A 12,183-nucleotide genomic window follows, 5' to 3' on the forward strand; every position below is an offset into this window, starting at 1 on the left:
ATATTTGAGTTAATTTTTGTATGTCATATTTTGATTTTTAACTCTAAATAAATATTTTCTATGGATAACTTCACCTTATGACTTCTACTTTAAGTGATTTCTATTAATGTTATATGCTGGCTGGTTGGGGCATTAGGTCAAGGTTTGGTGAAGAAATAATATTTCTGTCTTCTTATTTAAAAATCACGTCAGGCTTTTGCTGCCTCAGGGAACATGACTTGACTGAAGGCATTGTTATTATGTGATGCTGTAGAGTAGTCTAAAGATAAAAATCAGAAGTGTTCAGTGATTTATCTTCCTAGTTCCAGCATACTAAAATCATTATTTCTCTTATTTGCATTGACATGCCAACCAATGACATTAATCACCTTCAGAGATTTCCCTTGTTCTTAAAGTCTGCTGGGGTAGTTCAGCACCATTTCACAAAAACTGTTATATATTAAATCTGTAGAGTGGTCAAAAAGAAAGAATTGAGAACCTGTGATGAGACCTGGGAGGGGAGTGGTGGTCTCAGAGGACTAGGGCAGAGACCAGCTGAGGCTCACAGGGAAAGAAAAGAGGAAAATGATTACAGTCATCTCTCAGTATCTGTGGGCGATTGGTTCCAGGACTCCCTGCAGATAACCACAATCTGCGGATGCTCGATTGCCTTATATAAAATGGTGTAGTATTTGCATATAACCTACACACAGTAAGTCCTTTAAAAAGGACTTAATTTTTTTTTTTTTTTACAGCAGTTTTAAGTTTATAGCATGGGGAAGAAAAAAAATCTTTCCTCTATCCTTCTAGGTTCTTGGCTGAGACCTCCCTATCATAAAAGGACAGAGTAGCAGGAGAAAAACAGAAGTTTAATAACATGTATATCTCCTGCATACATGAGAGCAAGCCAGGGAAACTGAGTAACTTTCCAAAATGGCCCAAACCATCGCCTTAAATACCATCTCCAGCTGAAGACAGAAGAAGATGTTGGAGAGTGGGGTGAGGGCTGGGGGGACAGTTGAGGGAGGTTATTGAGAAAAGCACAGTAAACAAAGGTCTGCTTGTTATGCAGACTTAAGTTCATGCCTTGCCTTCTCCATCGATAAAAGTTTCTAGAGATTTAGTCAACTTGCTCTTCCTGATACAGAGAGGGAGACGCAGAGGTTTCTCTTATAAATGCAAATGTTTCTTCCAAGAGGGTAACCTCTTGGTTTTTAGCACTTATTTTGTGTGCTCTTTCTTAAAAATAATCAGTTCGAGATAATCCTTAAGCCAAAGAGACGTGTTTTGAGATGGCATAGTCTCTTCTTCAACAACAAAATTGAGAGGAGGGTATAGAGATTTCGTGGAATGGCGATTTCCTCGGTTCTTGCCCTTCTCAAGGGAAAGAATTCAGTCAGGAGGCATAGAGCAGTTTTAAGTAGCAAGAGTTTTATTAAGCAGAGCGAAAGTACACTCCCAAGAAAGGATGAGAGTGGGCTACCTGGAAACCAGAGCAGCCCTGCAATGGGACAGGGTTGGGTGTGTCCTATGTCATTTGATTGTCAAGTTGATTGACAGCTTTAGGTTATATAACTTTCCTGCTAGTATGCAGGCACTTACCCATAAGCACCCAAGCAGAACCCATGGGGTGGGGCGGGGAAGCAAAAGCCGCAATGCTAAGTTATTACAAGTGAGGCGTAATGAACCCTGGGTTACCTCGAGTCACCTTGTAGGTCTTGGTGCGCCTGCGTCAACCTGTGCTGGCGGTTTTGTCTTGCTTGGTCCTGGTACGGCTGGAAACCTAGCAGTGGTCCTTGACCACGAGAGGGAGGATCTCTGGGCATGCTGCAACCACCAGTGTCCAGGTAGGGGAGGGAAAGGCGAACCGTCCAGGATGGGGCAGGACCCTCTCATGTCTGACTAGCTACCTAACACTCCTGCCCCTGACACATGCATAGTTTCTCTCATTAACATCACTCACTTTTTTTTTTTTAAACTGAAGGTGAACCTACATTGACACATCATTATCACCCAAGGTATATAGTTTACCTTAGAGTTCACTCTTGTACATTCTGTGCATTTGAACAAGTGTATGATGACATGAATGTATCATTATAATCTCATACAGAGTATTTTCGCTGCCCTGAAAATTCTCTGTGCTCTGCCTGCTTATCTCTCCCCACCCCCACCCCACAACCGCCGATCTTTTTATTGCCTCCATAGTTTTGCCTTTTCTGGATGTGGTATCATTGGAATCATACAGCATGTAGCCTTTTCAGATTGGTTTCTTTCAGTTAGTAATATGCACTTAAGGTTTCTCCATGTCTCCTCATGGCTTGCTAGCTCATTTCTTTTTAGCACTGAGTAATATTCCATTGTCTGGATGTATCACAGCTTGTTTAGCCGGTCACCTACTGAAGGACACCATAGTTGCTTCCAAGATTTGGTAAGTATAAATAAAGTCGCTATAAACATCTGGGTGCAGACTTTTGGGTGGACATAAGTTTCTATCTCCTTTGGGTAAATACCAGGGAATGTGATTGCTGGATTGTATGGTGAAAGTATGTTTAGTTTTGTAAAAAAGCTACCAAACTGTCTTCCAAAATGGCTCTCCGATTTTGCATTCCCACCAGCGGTGAGTGAGAGTTCCTGTTGCTCCACAGCCTCTCCAGTGCTTGGTATTGTCAGTGTTGTGGATTTGGGCAATTCTAATAGGTGTGTAGTGCTATCTCATTGTTTTAGTTTGCATTTCCCTCATGACATGTGATGTGAAACATCTTTTCTTATGTTTGTTTGCCATCTGTATGTCTTCTTTAGTGAGATGTCTGTCAAGGTCTTTGGCTCATTTTTTAATCAGGTTTTTCGTTTCCTTCTTGTTGAATGTCCGTCAGTACATAAACACAGGTAAACCTCTCACATGGGCAACTACCAGAACAGCAGCAGCAACAAACAAATGCACACAACCCAAACTCAGAACCCTCTCTTAACCCTATATCCACTTGTACCCTGTCTTTGCTTTCTCTCTTTCATAGACAGACTCCTCGACTGTGTTGTGCAGACTTGATATCTCCACTTCCCAGTGAGGTCTGGCCTTTGTCTTCACCTGTCTTTGTCTTCCAACATTCTATGTCTTAGAAAATGGTGACTATAATTTGTAATACTGTATTGTATATTTGAAAGTTGCTAAGAGAGTAGATCTTAAAAGTTCTCATCTCAAGGGAAAAAAAAATACTCTCTGTTTGGTTGAAACGGAGCAAGACTCTGCGGGGCCCTCCCTGGTACAAGTCTTTTCCGTGTCCCGCGTTTCTTATTCGCAGGAAAAAGGCTTCAGCCTCCTTGACCTTCTCTGAGTTCCCAAGGGCAGCTTCAAACAGTTGCTAAGCAGGGAAGGGAGGGAATGCAGAAACAAAGGAGGAGGAATAAGGAGACAACAGTGCAGCAGAGTCCTGGTTCCTCCTCAAGGGATACACATAGCCGTAAATCTCTGAGTTCTTCTGCAAGAACTAAGGCCCCCACCCAGGGGGAGGATGGTAACTCCAGGCTGAGCATAGGATTCCTGGAGCACCGCCCTGTTACCTCACCACCAACCAATCAGAAGAAAGTTACACACCCTGCAGCCATCACCCCAAATTTTGCCTATAAATACTTCTCCCTGAAAACTGCTGGGGAGTTCAGGGTGTCTGAGCATGAACCACTCGTTCTCCTTGCTTGGCCCTGCAATAAACCTTTCTCTGCTCTAGACTCCGATGTTTCAGATTGTTTGGCCTCACTGTGCGTTGGGCATATGAACTTGTGTTTGGTAACATGGTGATGGGTGTTAACTAGACTTATTATTGTGATCATTTCATAATATATACAAATATCAAATCATTATGTTGTATACCTGAAACTAATATATGTCAATTATAACTCAATTTTTAAAATTGCAAAAAAAAAAGAAAATGGTGGCAGTATCCATCTGGTTGCCTGTGCCTGAAGCCTGGGAATTAATCTGACTGTTCCCACCCTTTCCTCACCTCCCCACAAAATTAATCACCTGGTTCCATTGATTCAGTCGCTGAATCTCTGGCAAATTAATGCACCCATTTCTTTCCATCCCTGTTGCCCCTCCCTAGTTTGGGAAGTTACTGTTTCTCTTTTTAAGTGAAGGTGACAGGCTGGCTGATGTGTGTTGTGTGTTGCTGCGTGATGATGTTGGAGAGGAAGAAGTATTCCTCTCCCCTTCTAAATTCTTCTGGCTGATATAAGAATTAAATTGATGTGATAGAGAATGACAGCAGAAAATCAAACAAAGTTAAGTAGCATATATGCATGGGAGAGACCAGGAAAAACTAAGCAGCTTGCCAAAACGGCCAAAGCCCTCACCTTATATACCATCTTCAGCTAAAGACAAAAGAAGATGTCAGTTATGGGGCAATACTAGGAAAAGTGCGGTAAAGGACGGTGATTGTGATGAAGATTTAAGTCGATGACTTCTCCATTGATAGAAGTTTCTGGAGATTTAGTCATCCTCCTCTTCCAGGTACAGAGAGGGAGACACCCTTCAAATGGAAATTTCCCTTACAAATGGAGATATTTCTTACAAAAGGGCAACTGCTATTTCGTTCTCAGATCCCTTCCTATGTCTGCTGTTCCTCAGAAAATGACCAGCTTAAAACAATTGATATGCCAAAGAGACACATTTTAGGGTGGCAAATTTTGCTCCCCTACAGTGATGTCATAAAGACTTAGGGGTGCTGGTGACTGCAGAGGCAAATGATCTAGGCCCTGAAGATTTCCTTGTTGTTTTAGCACCCTCCTGTGGGTTTTCTGTTTGAAATGGTCACTGCTGCATCTCTCTCTGTTTTCTTCTACTTTCCTGGCATTTTCCTCTGATTTCTGAGGGATACCTCTGTTGCTCCTGGACATTCTGACCTCACAACTGTCATTTACCTCTGAGGTCAGGTCCTGGCTCTGACCCTTCCCAGCTGTAAGAGCTGGAAGAGATCATGGACTCTCTTTCTCTCTCTCTGTCTTTTCAAAAATATTTATTTATTTATTTGGCTGCGCCAGGTCTTAGTTGTGGCATGTGGGATCTTCGTTGTGGCGTGTGGGATCTTCGTTGCGGTATGCAGGATCTTTAGTTGCGGCATTTGGGATCTTTTAGTTGCAGCATGAGGAATCTTTAGTTGCGGCATGCAAACTCTTAGTTGCTGCATGCGAAGTCTTAGATGCGGCATGTGGGATCTAGTTCCCTGACCAGGGGTCGAACCCAGGCCCCCTGCATTGGGAGTGCAGAGTCTTAGCCACTGGATCGCCAGGAAAGTCCTGGTCATGGACTCTCTTGACTCCTAATTTCCTTATCTGTAAAATAAGTGGCTTCCCTACACCAGTGAGTCGTCATCCTGGCTGCACATTGGAATCACCTGGAGGGGCTTTGCAACCTCCCAGTGCTCAGGCCTCACTCTGCAACAATGACATCAGCATTGTTTAAAGCTCCTCCCGCCACCCCCCAACCAGAGACCCCAGTGTACAGACAAGGTTCAGAACCAGTGAACTGGGACCTTTGCTCTTCTGTCATTTCATGTCTTTATCACGCCCCAATCTCAAGTTGAGGTTTCTTTTCTCTTAATGTTTTTACTAAGTTGGGAAGAAATAGCTGTGAAGTACCCCCGCCTCCATCTGCTGTTTGTTCTTATTTACATACAATGGAACCCAGCCCACTGATTTCCAGCTCTTATTCCCTTACAACTGTTATTGAACTGAAAACATAGCTGAAAACTTATTAAACAGAAAAGAACTATTTTGAGCTTTGTGCTGACAATTCATTATAGAACCAAGGAAACATCTAAATTTCTTTCTTTCTAGAATTAATGCTAAAAATGGATTTACACCTCCATAATTTCAAATGAAAATTTTCATTCTGGTGCCAAACCTAGTATTATATGCTTTCTTGAGTGTCCTATTAGGAAAAATGAAGCATCTGTATAGGAGAATGGAATTTCGATTGGTTTTCACCCATAGACAAGCAGGACCTCCCCAGACTGCTCCATGCGGGCTGCTGAAGTTAAGTGTTAGCATCTCTCTCCCCCAGTCCTCTCTGCTGACCCACAGATGCTGGAAGAAAAGCCAGGGCAAACACATCATCACTGTAGGTGTGGTCTCACTCTTGGAACACTTTGAAACAGGGCTTTCAGAAGACCGTGTTTCTGTAGCAGCCCCCTTGAGACCTAACCATTTTAGACTTGAAATAGCATACGACTTTTCTGAGCTGTCAGAGAGGAGAGAGGAGAGTACGAAGATGACAGAGAACAGCCATGCATTTGGTTTAACCACTGGCATTAATTTGGAGAGAACTGGGGTCTTGACATAAGTGATTCATATTGAGAAGTGTCTAGGGTGCTGGCTCTCCCTGCCTGTTTCTCTGTTAACAGTATCTCTTTCAACTGTTCACTCACTTTCTTCTGCAATGTCTTTCTGAAGTACACAGCACATGCCTTTGCTTTTTTCTCTCAAGCCCTTATTAACCTATTGAAATTAGTTGCAACCTTGATATGGGTGCACTAATACAGTAGCTACAGGTAAGTTATTAGTCATAGCCTATGGCGAATTCCTTTCCTCATGTAATCCTTTTACAAGTGGGCCATCACATTGTTCTCAAGGAAAGAAATGGTTAGTTTTCTTCTAGTAATGGGGGGAAAAGGCATTTTCCTGGGCAAAGAAATGCTGCCAGAGCATGGAGTCAAGCTTAAAGGAGCCTCTTTGACACTGTGTTTAGCATTGGACTATTTATTGTGGCCCAGAAAAGCTTGTCTGAAGCTTCTTGGTTTTGACCTGCTTCTTTGGGTATTTCCTTATAGATGGAGGAATTGATTGAGGGTGTTCGATGGGCCTTTATTGACATGCTGGAGAAAGAAAATGAGTGGATGGATGCAGGGACGAAAAGGAAAGCCAAAGAAAAGGTAAGGATTCCTTTTGCTGAAAAAAAAATGACTTCTGGTTTTAATGGATTTTCATGCTCCCCATTGACTGTGTAGTGGATTTTTATATTGACTGAGCTGTTGACTCCAAATGACCCCAGAGTTAGCTGTCTGTTTTGGGATGAATACAGAGATTTTATTACCAGGAAGTAAGAGAAAATAAGATCTGACTTTTTCAAACTGCGTTTTCAAACACCTTGTAATTCAGCCTTTCCTTCTTTCCTAATTGCCGTCTGTAAGAGCCACATGGCTTGCTGCCCAGCGAATTTTGCCATTAAACCATCAGTGGCTATGGCAGAATGCAGAGCAGTGGGGAGCCAGGGGGAGCAGCTGGCAGAAGAGCCCTCAAGGCACAAAGAAGAAAAACCGATATTAGCTGTGTGTCCTGCTCCGTGCACGATGTGTGCTAATGTCCTCAGGCAAATCCTCTACTGTAACCAAGCAGACCTACTTCCTAACTCATCATTTTGTGCAAATGATCCAAATAGCATGTTTATAAACTGTAGACCAATAGTAGACCATTGCGTAGGAATACAAAAACATTTCCTAATAGAAGCGGACACTTGCTAGGCCTTGTAAACCTTTCTGGCAACAACATAAGGGGATAAGTGAGAAAAGTATTAGCAGCCTTGCTGTTTAGAAGTAAAGAATGGGACCCATCTTGAGTTCTAGGTATTCTCATGGAGCTGGAGCTTGCATGGGTGGGAAACGCCTGCTACATTCTTTTTTTTTTTCTTTTAACATCTTTATTGGTGTATAATTGCTTTACAGTGGTGTGTTAGTTTCAGCTGTATAACAAAGTGAATCAGCTATACATAAACATATATCCCCATATCTCCTCCCTCTTGCGTCTCCCTCCCACCCTCCCTATCCCACCCCTCTAGGTGGTCACAAAGCACCGAGCTGATCTCCTTGTGCTATGTGGCTGCTTCCCACTAGCTCTCTGTTTTACATTTGGTAGTGTATATATGTCCATGCCACTCTCTCACTTCGTCCCAGCTTACCCTTCCCCCTCCTCTTGTCAAGTCCATTCTCTACGTCTGCGTCTTTATTCCTGTCCTGCCCCTAGGTTCTTCAGAACCTTTTTTTTTTTTTAGATTCCATATATATGTGTTAGTATATGGTATTTGTTTTTCTCTTTCTGACTTACTTCACTCTGTATGACAGTCTCTAGATCCATCCACCTGACTACAAATAACTCAATTTTGTTTCTTTTTATGGCTGAGTAGTATTCCATTGTATATATGTGCCACATCTTCTTTCTCCATTTGTCTGTCGATGGACACTTAGGTTGCTTGCATGTCCTGGCTATTGTAAATAGAGCTGCAATGAACATTGTGGTACATGAGTCTTTTTGAATTATTGTTTTCTCAGGGTATATGCCCAGTAGTGGGATTGCTGGGTCGTATGGTAGTTCTATTTTTAGTTTTTTAAGGAACCTCCATTCTGTTCTCCATAGCGGCTGTATCAATTTATATTCCCACCAACGGTGCAAGAGAGGGTTCCCTTTTCTCCACACCCTCTCCAGCATTTATTGTTTGTAGATTTTTTGATGTTGGCCATTCTGACTGGTGTGAGGTGATACCTCATTGTAGTTTTGATTTGCATTTCTCTAACGATTAGTGATGTTGAGCATCCTTTCATATGTTTGTTGGCAATCTGTATATCTTCTTTGGAGAAATGTCTGTTTAGTTGTTCTGCCCATTTTTGGATTGGGTTGTTTGTTTTTTTTGATATTGAGTTGCATGAGCTGCCTGTATATTTTGGAGATTAATCCTTTGTCAGTTGCTTCATTTGCAAATATTTTCTCCCATTCTGAGGGTTGTCTTTTGGTCTTGTTTATCGTTTCCTTTGCTTTGCAAAAGCTTTTAAGTTTCATTAGGTCCCATTTGTTGATTTTTGTTTTTATTTCCATTACTCTAGGAGGTGGATCAAAAAAGATCTTTGTGATTTATGTCAAAGAGTGTTCTTCCTATGTTTTCCTCTAAGAGTTTGATAGTGTCTGGCCTTACATTTAGGTCTTTAACGCATTTTGAGTTTATTTTTGTGTATGGCACTAGGGAGTGTTCTAATTTCATTCTTTTACATGTAGCTGTCCAGTTTTCCCAGAACCGCTTATTGAAGAGGCTGTGTTTTCTGCATTGTATATTCTTGCCTCCTTTATCAAAGATAAGGTGACCATATGTGTGTGGCGTTATTTCGGGGCTTTCTATCCTGTTCCATTGATCTGTATTTCTGTTATTGTGCCAGTACCTTACTGTCTTGATTACTGTCGCTTTGTAGTATAGTCTGAAGTCAGGGAGCCTGATTCTTCCAGCTCCCTTTTTCTTTCTCGAGATTGCTTTGGCCATTCAGGGTCTTTTGTGTTTCAATACAAATCGTGAAATTTTTTGTTCTAGTTCTGTGAAAAATGCCGTTGGTACTTTGATAGAGATTGCATTGAATCTGTAGATTGCTTTGGGTAGTATAATCATTTTCACAATGTTGATTCTTCCAATCCAAGAACATGGTATATCTCTCCATCTGTTTGTATCCTCTTTAATTTCTTTCATCAGTGTCTTATGATTTTCTGCATACAGGTCTTTTGTCTCCCTAGGAAGGTTTATTCCTAGGCATTTTATTCTTTTTGTTGCAATGGTAAATGGGAGTGTTTCTTTAATTTCTCTTTCAGATTTTTCATCATTAGTGTATAGGAATGCAGGAGATTTATGTGCATTAATTTTATATCCTGCTACTTTACCAAATTCATTGATTAGCCCTAGTAGTTTTCTGGTAGCATCTTTAGGATTCTCTATGTATAGTATCATGTCGTCTGCAAACAGTGACAGTTTTACTTCTTCTTTTCCGATTTGGATTCCTTTTATTTCTTTTCCTTCTCTGATTGCTGTGGCCTTCTACATTCTTAATGGATGCTGCTCTTCAGGTGGGAGACTGAACTTAGGAGCATTTCTTCTTTAGAGAGGAATTTTTGAAACTTACTGATGATAGCAATCACCTGGGGTGCCTGGACTGTGTCTAGCTTTCTGGGCTCCTCCCTAGCAAGGTCTGATTTAGTGGATTGAGGGTGCAGTCTGAACATCTGTGATTTTAACAAGTCTCCTTGGTGGTGCTTATCCTTAGGCAGGCTTCGAGTCCTCTGCTTAGAGTCATACTGAGTCATGCTGAGCACAACATTTTTTGCATTATGGTCAAGGAACAAAGAGGGAGAGGGTTTTCAGAGCAGGGAAAATACTCTGTATGATACCATAATGGTGGATACATATCATTATACATTTGTCCAAACCTATAGAATGTGCAGCACCGAGAGTGAACCATAATGTAAACTATGGACTCTGGGTGATAATGGTGTGTCAATGCAGGTTCATAGATTGTAACAAATGTCCCACTCTGGTGGGAGATGTTGATAATGGGGGAGGTTGTGCATGCGTGGGGGCCGGGATTATATAGGAACTCTGTACTTTCTGCTCAATTTTGCTGTGACCCTAAAACTGCTCTAAAAAAGTCTATTAAAGAAGAAAAGAGGTCAACATTCTGGGAATGCTTAGCCTTGTTTAATGGAGAATGTGCAGAGGTTTAGCACAGATATTTTGTAGAGCTTTAATACTCCCGAGGTGGATAAATATGGCCATAGATATTTTTGTCAATAGACACGGAAAGACTGTTCAGTGTTTCATAGTGAGGAAAGAACTTGGGTGGCAGTGTTGGGGGTGGGGGCGTGGTGTTGGAGGAAGACAGGGTAAGTTTGATTTTTTTCCCCTTTGAGAACCTGTCAGAGCTGTCTTAAGTCATGTAAGACACAAGCTGTTGAAGGCAGGAGCATGCGGGCTGTGATGATAGATGGTAGATGAAACTTGGTGCACCAACATACAGTTGTTGTTGTTTGAACGCTTCATTTATTTGCTGGGCTAGCTTATGATATCTGGAACAGAGCAAGTCTTGCACTGGGCAGTTGAGAGCCCAGCAAACTGGGGACTCTTGATCCTAGCCTGACCCCTTGTGGACTGAGGGCCACCGGCGTGGAGGGTGGGGTGGAGTGGTGAGTAGTGTGCATGTTATGAATGGATGGATACCAGGGGAATGCTCTGAGGACCCTAGTCAGTTTTTTGAAAAGTATGGCTGGTGATTGCCTTAGGGGGATCTTCTGGGTTGCATAAGGGAGTGGTTGCTTTTCAGTTGGGCCTTCTAGGCAAGTAGCCATGGGTCCTTCCTGAAGGAGGATTATTCCCAGTCCTTCTAATATTAGACACATTCTTCTTTGCTCCCTGAGTTACTCTCGAGTCTTATATTTTTTTTCAAGGAGAGCCCTCACTTTTTCTTCTAAAAGTACTCTTTGAACGCTCCACTGTCTTTGAGCTGAGTTCAACCTGCCAGGAACTCAAACTAGTTCCTCGACAGGTGCAAATATCAAAGGTAGTTGTCCTGCTGGAAGTCACCAGGTTCCCTGAGTATATCTTGAATTTCAGACTTCAGAGCAGTTCCTTTGTTTTTTTTAAATTTAATATTCTTTAACATCTTTATTGGAGTATAATTGCTTTACATTGTTGTGTTAGTTTCTGCTGTATAGCAAAGTGAATGAGCTATATGTATACAGATATCCCCATATCCCCTCCCTCTTGCGTCTCCCTCCCACCCTCCCTATCCCACCCCTCTAGGTGATCACAGAGCACCGAGCTGATCTCCCTGTGCTGTGCGGCTGCTTCCCACTAGCTATCTGTTTGACGTTTGGTAGTGCATATATGTCCATGCCACTCTCTCACTTCGTCCCAGCTTACCCTTCCCCCTCCCCATGTCCTCAAGTCCATTCTCTATGTCTCCATCTTTATTCCTGTCCTGCCTCTACGTTCTTCAGAACCATTTTTTTTTAAGATTCCATATATATGTGTTAGCATACGGTATTTGTTTTTCTCTTTCTGACTTACTTCACTCTGTATGACAGACTCTAGGTCCATCCACCTCACTACAAATAACTCAATTTCGTTGCTTTTTATGGCTGAGTAATATTCCATTGTATATGCCACATCTTCTTTATCCATTCATCTGTTGATGGACACTTAGATTGCTTCCATGTCCTGGCTATTGTAAATAGAACTGCCATGAACATTGTGGTACATGACTCTTTTTGAATTATGGTTTTCTCAGAGTATATGCCCAGTAGTGGGATTGCTGGGTCGTATGGTAGTTCTATTTTTAGTTTTCTAAGGAACCTCCGTACTGTTCTCCATAGTGGCTGTATCAATTTACATTCCCACCAACAGTGTAGGAG

The 12,183-nt window shown here is 42.0% G+C and overlaps 1 protein-coding gene across 1 annotated transcript in view; it reads left to right on the plus strand.

Moving 5' to 3' along the window:
• Positions 1-12,183, plus strand: part of PHEX (phosphate regulating endopeptidase X-linked) — a 198,819-nt gene that overhangs the window by 82,975 nt on the left and 103,661 nt on the right. The window contains exon 12 of the mRNA XM_004283074.4: positions 6,801-6,902. Within this exon, the coding sequence (XP_004283122.1) occupies positions 6,801-6,902 (102 nt within the window). The remainder of the gene's footprint in view (positions 1-6,800; positions 6,903-12,183) is intronic.

This window comes from Orcinus orca, chromosome X (assembly GCF_937001465.1).
Source record: "Orcinus orca chromosome X, mOrcOrc1.1, whole genome shotgun sequence".
In the NCBI taxonomy this organism is placed as follows: domain Eukaryota; kingdom Metazoa; phylum Chordata; class Mammalia; order Artiodactyla; family Delphinidae; genus Orcinus; species Orcinus orca.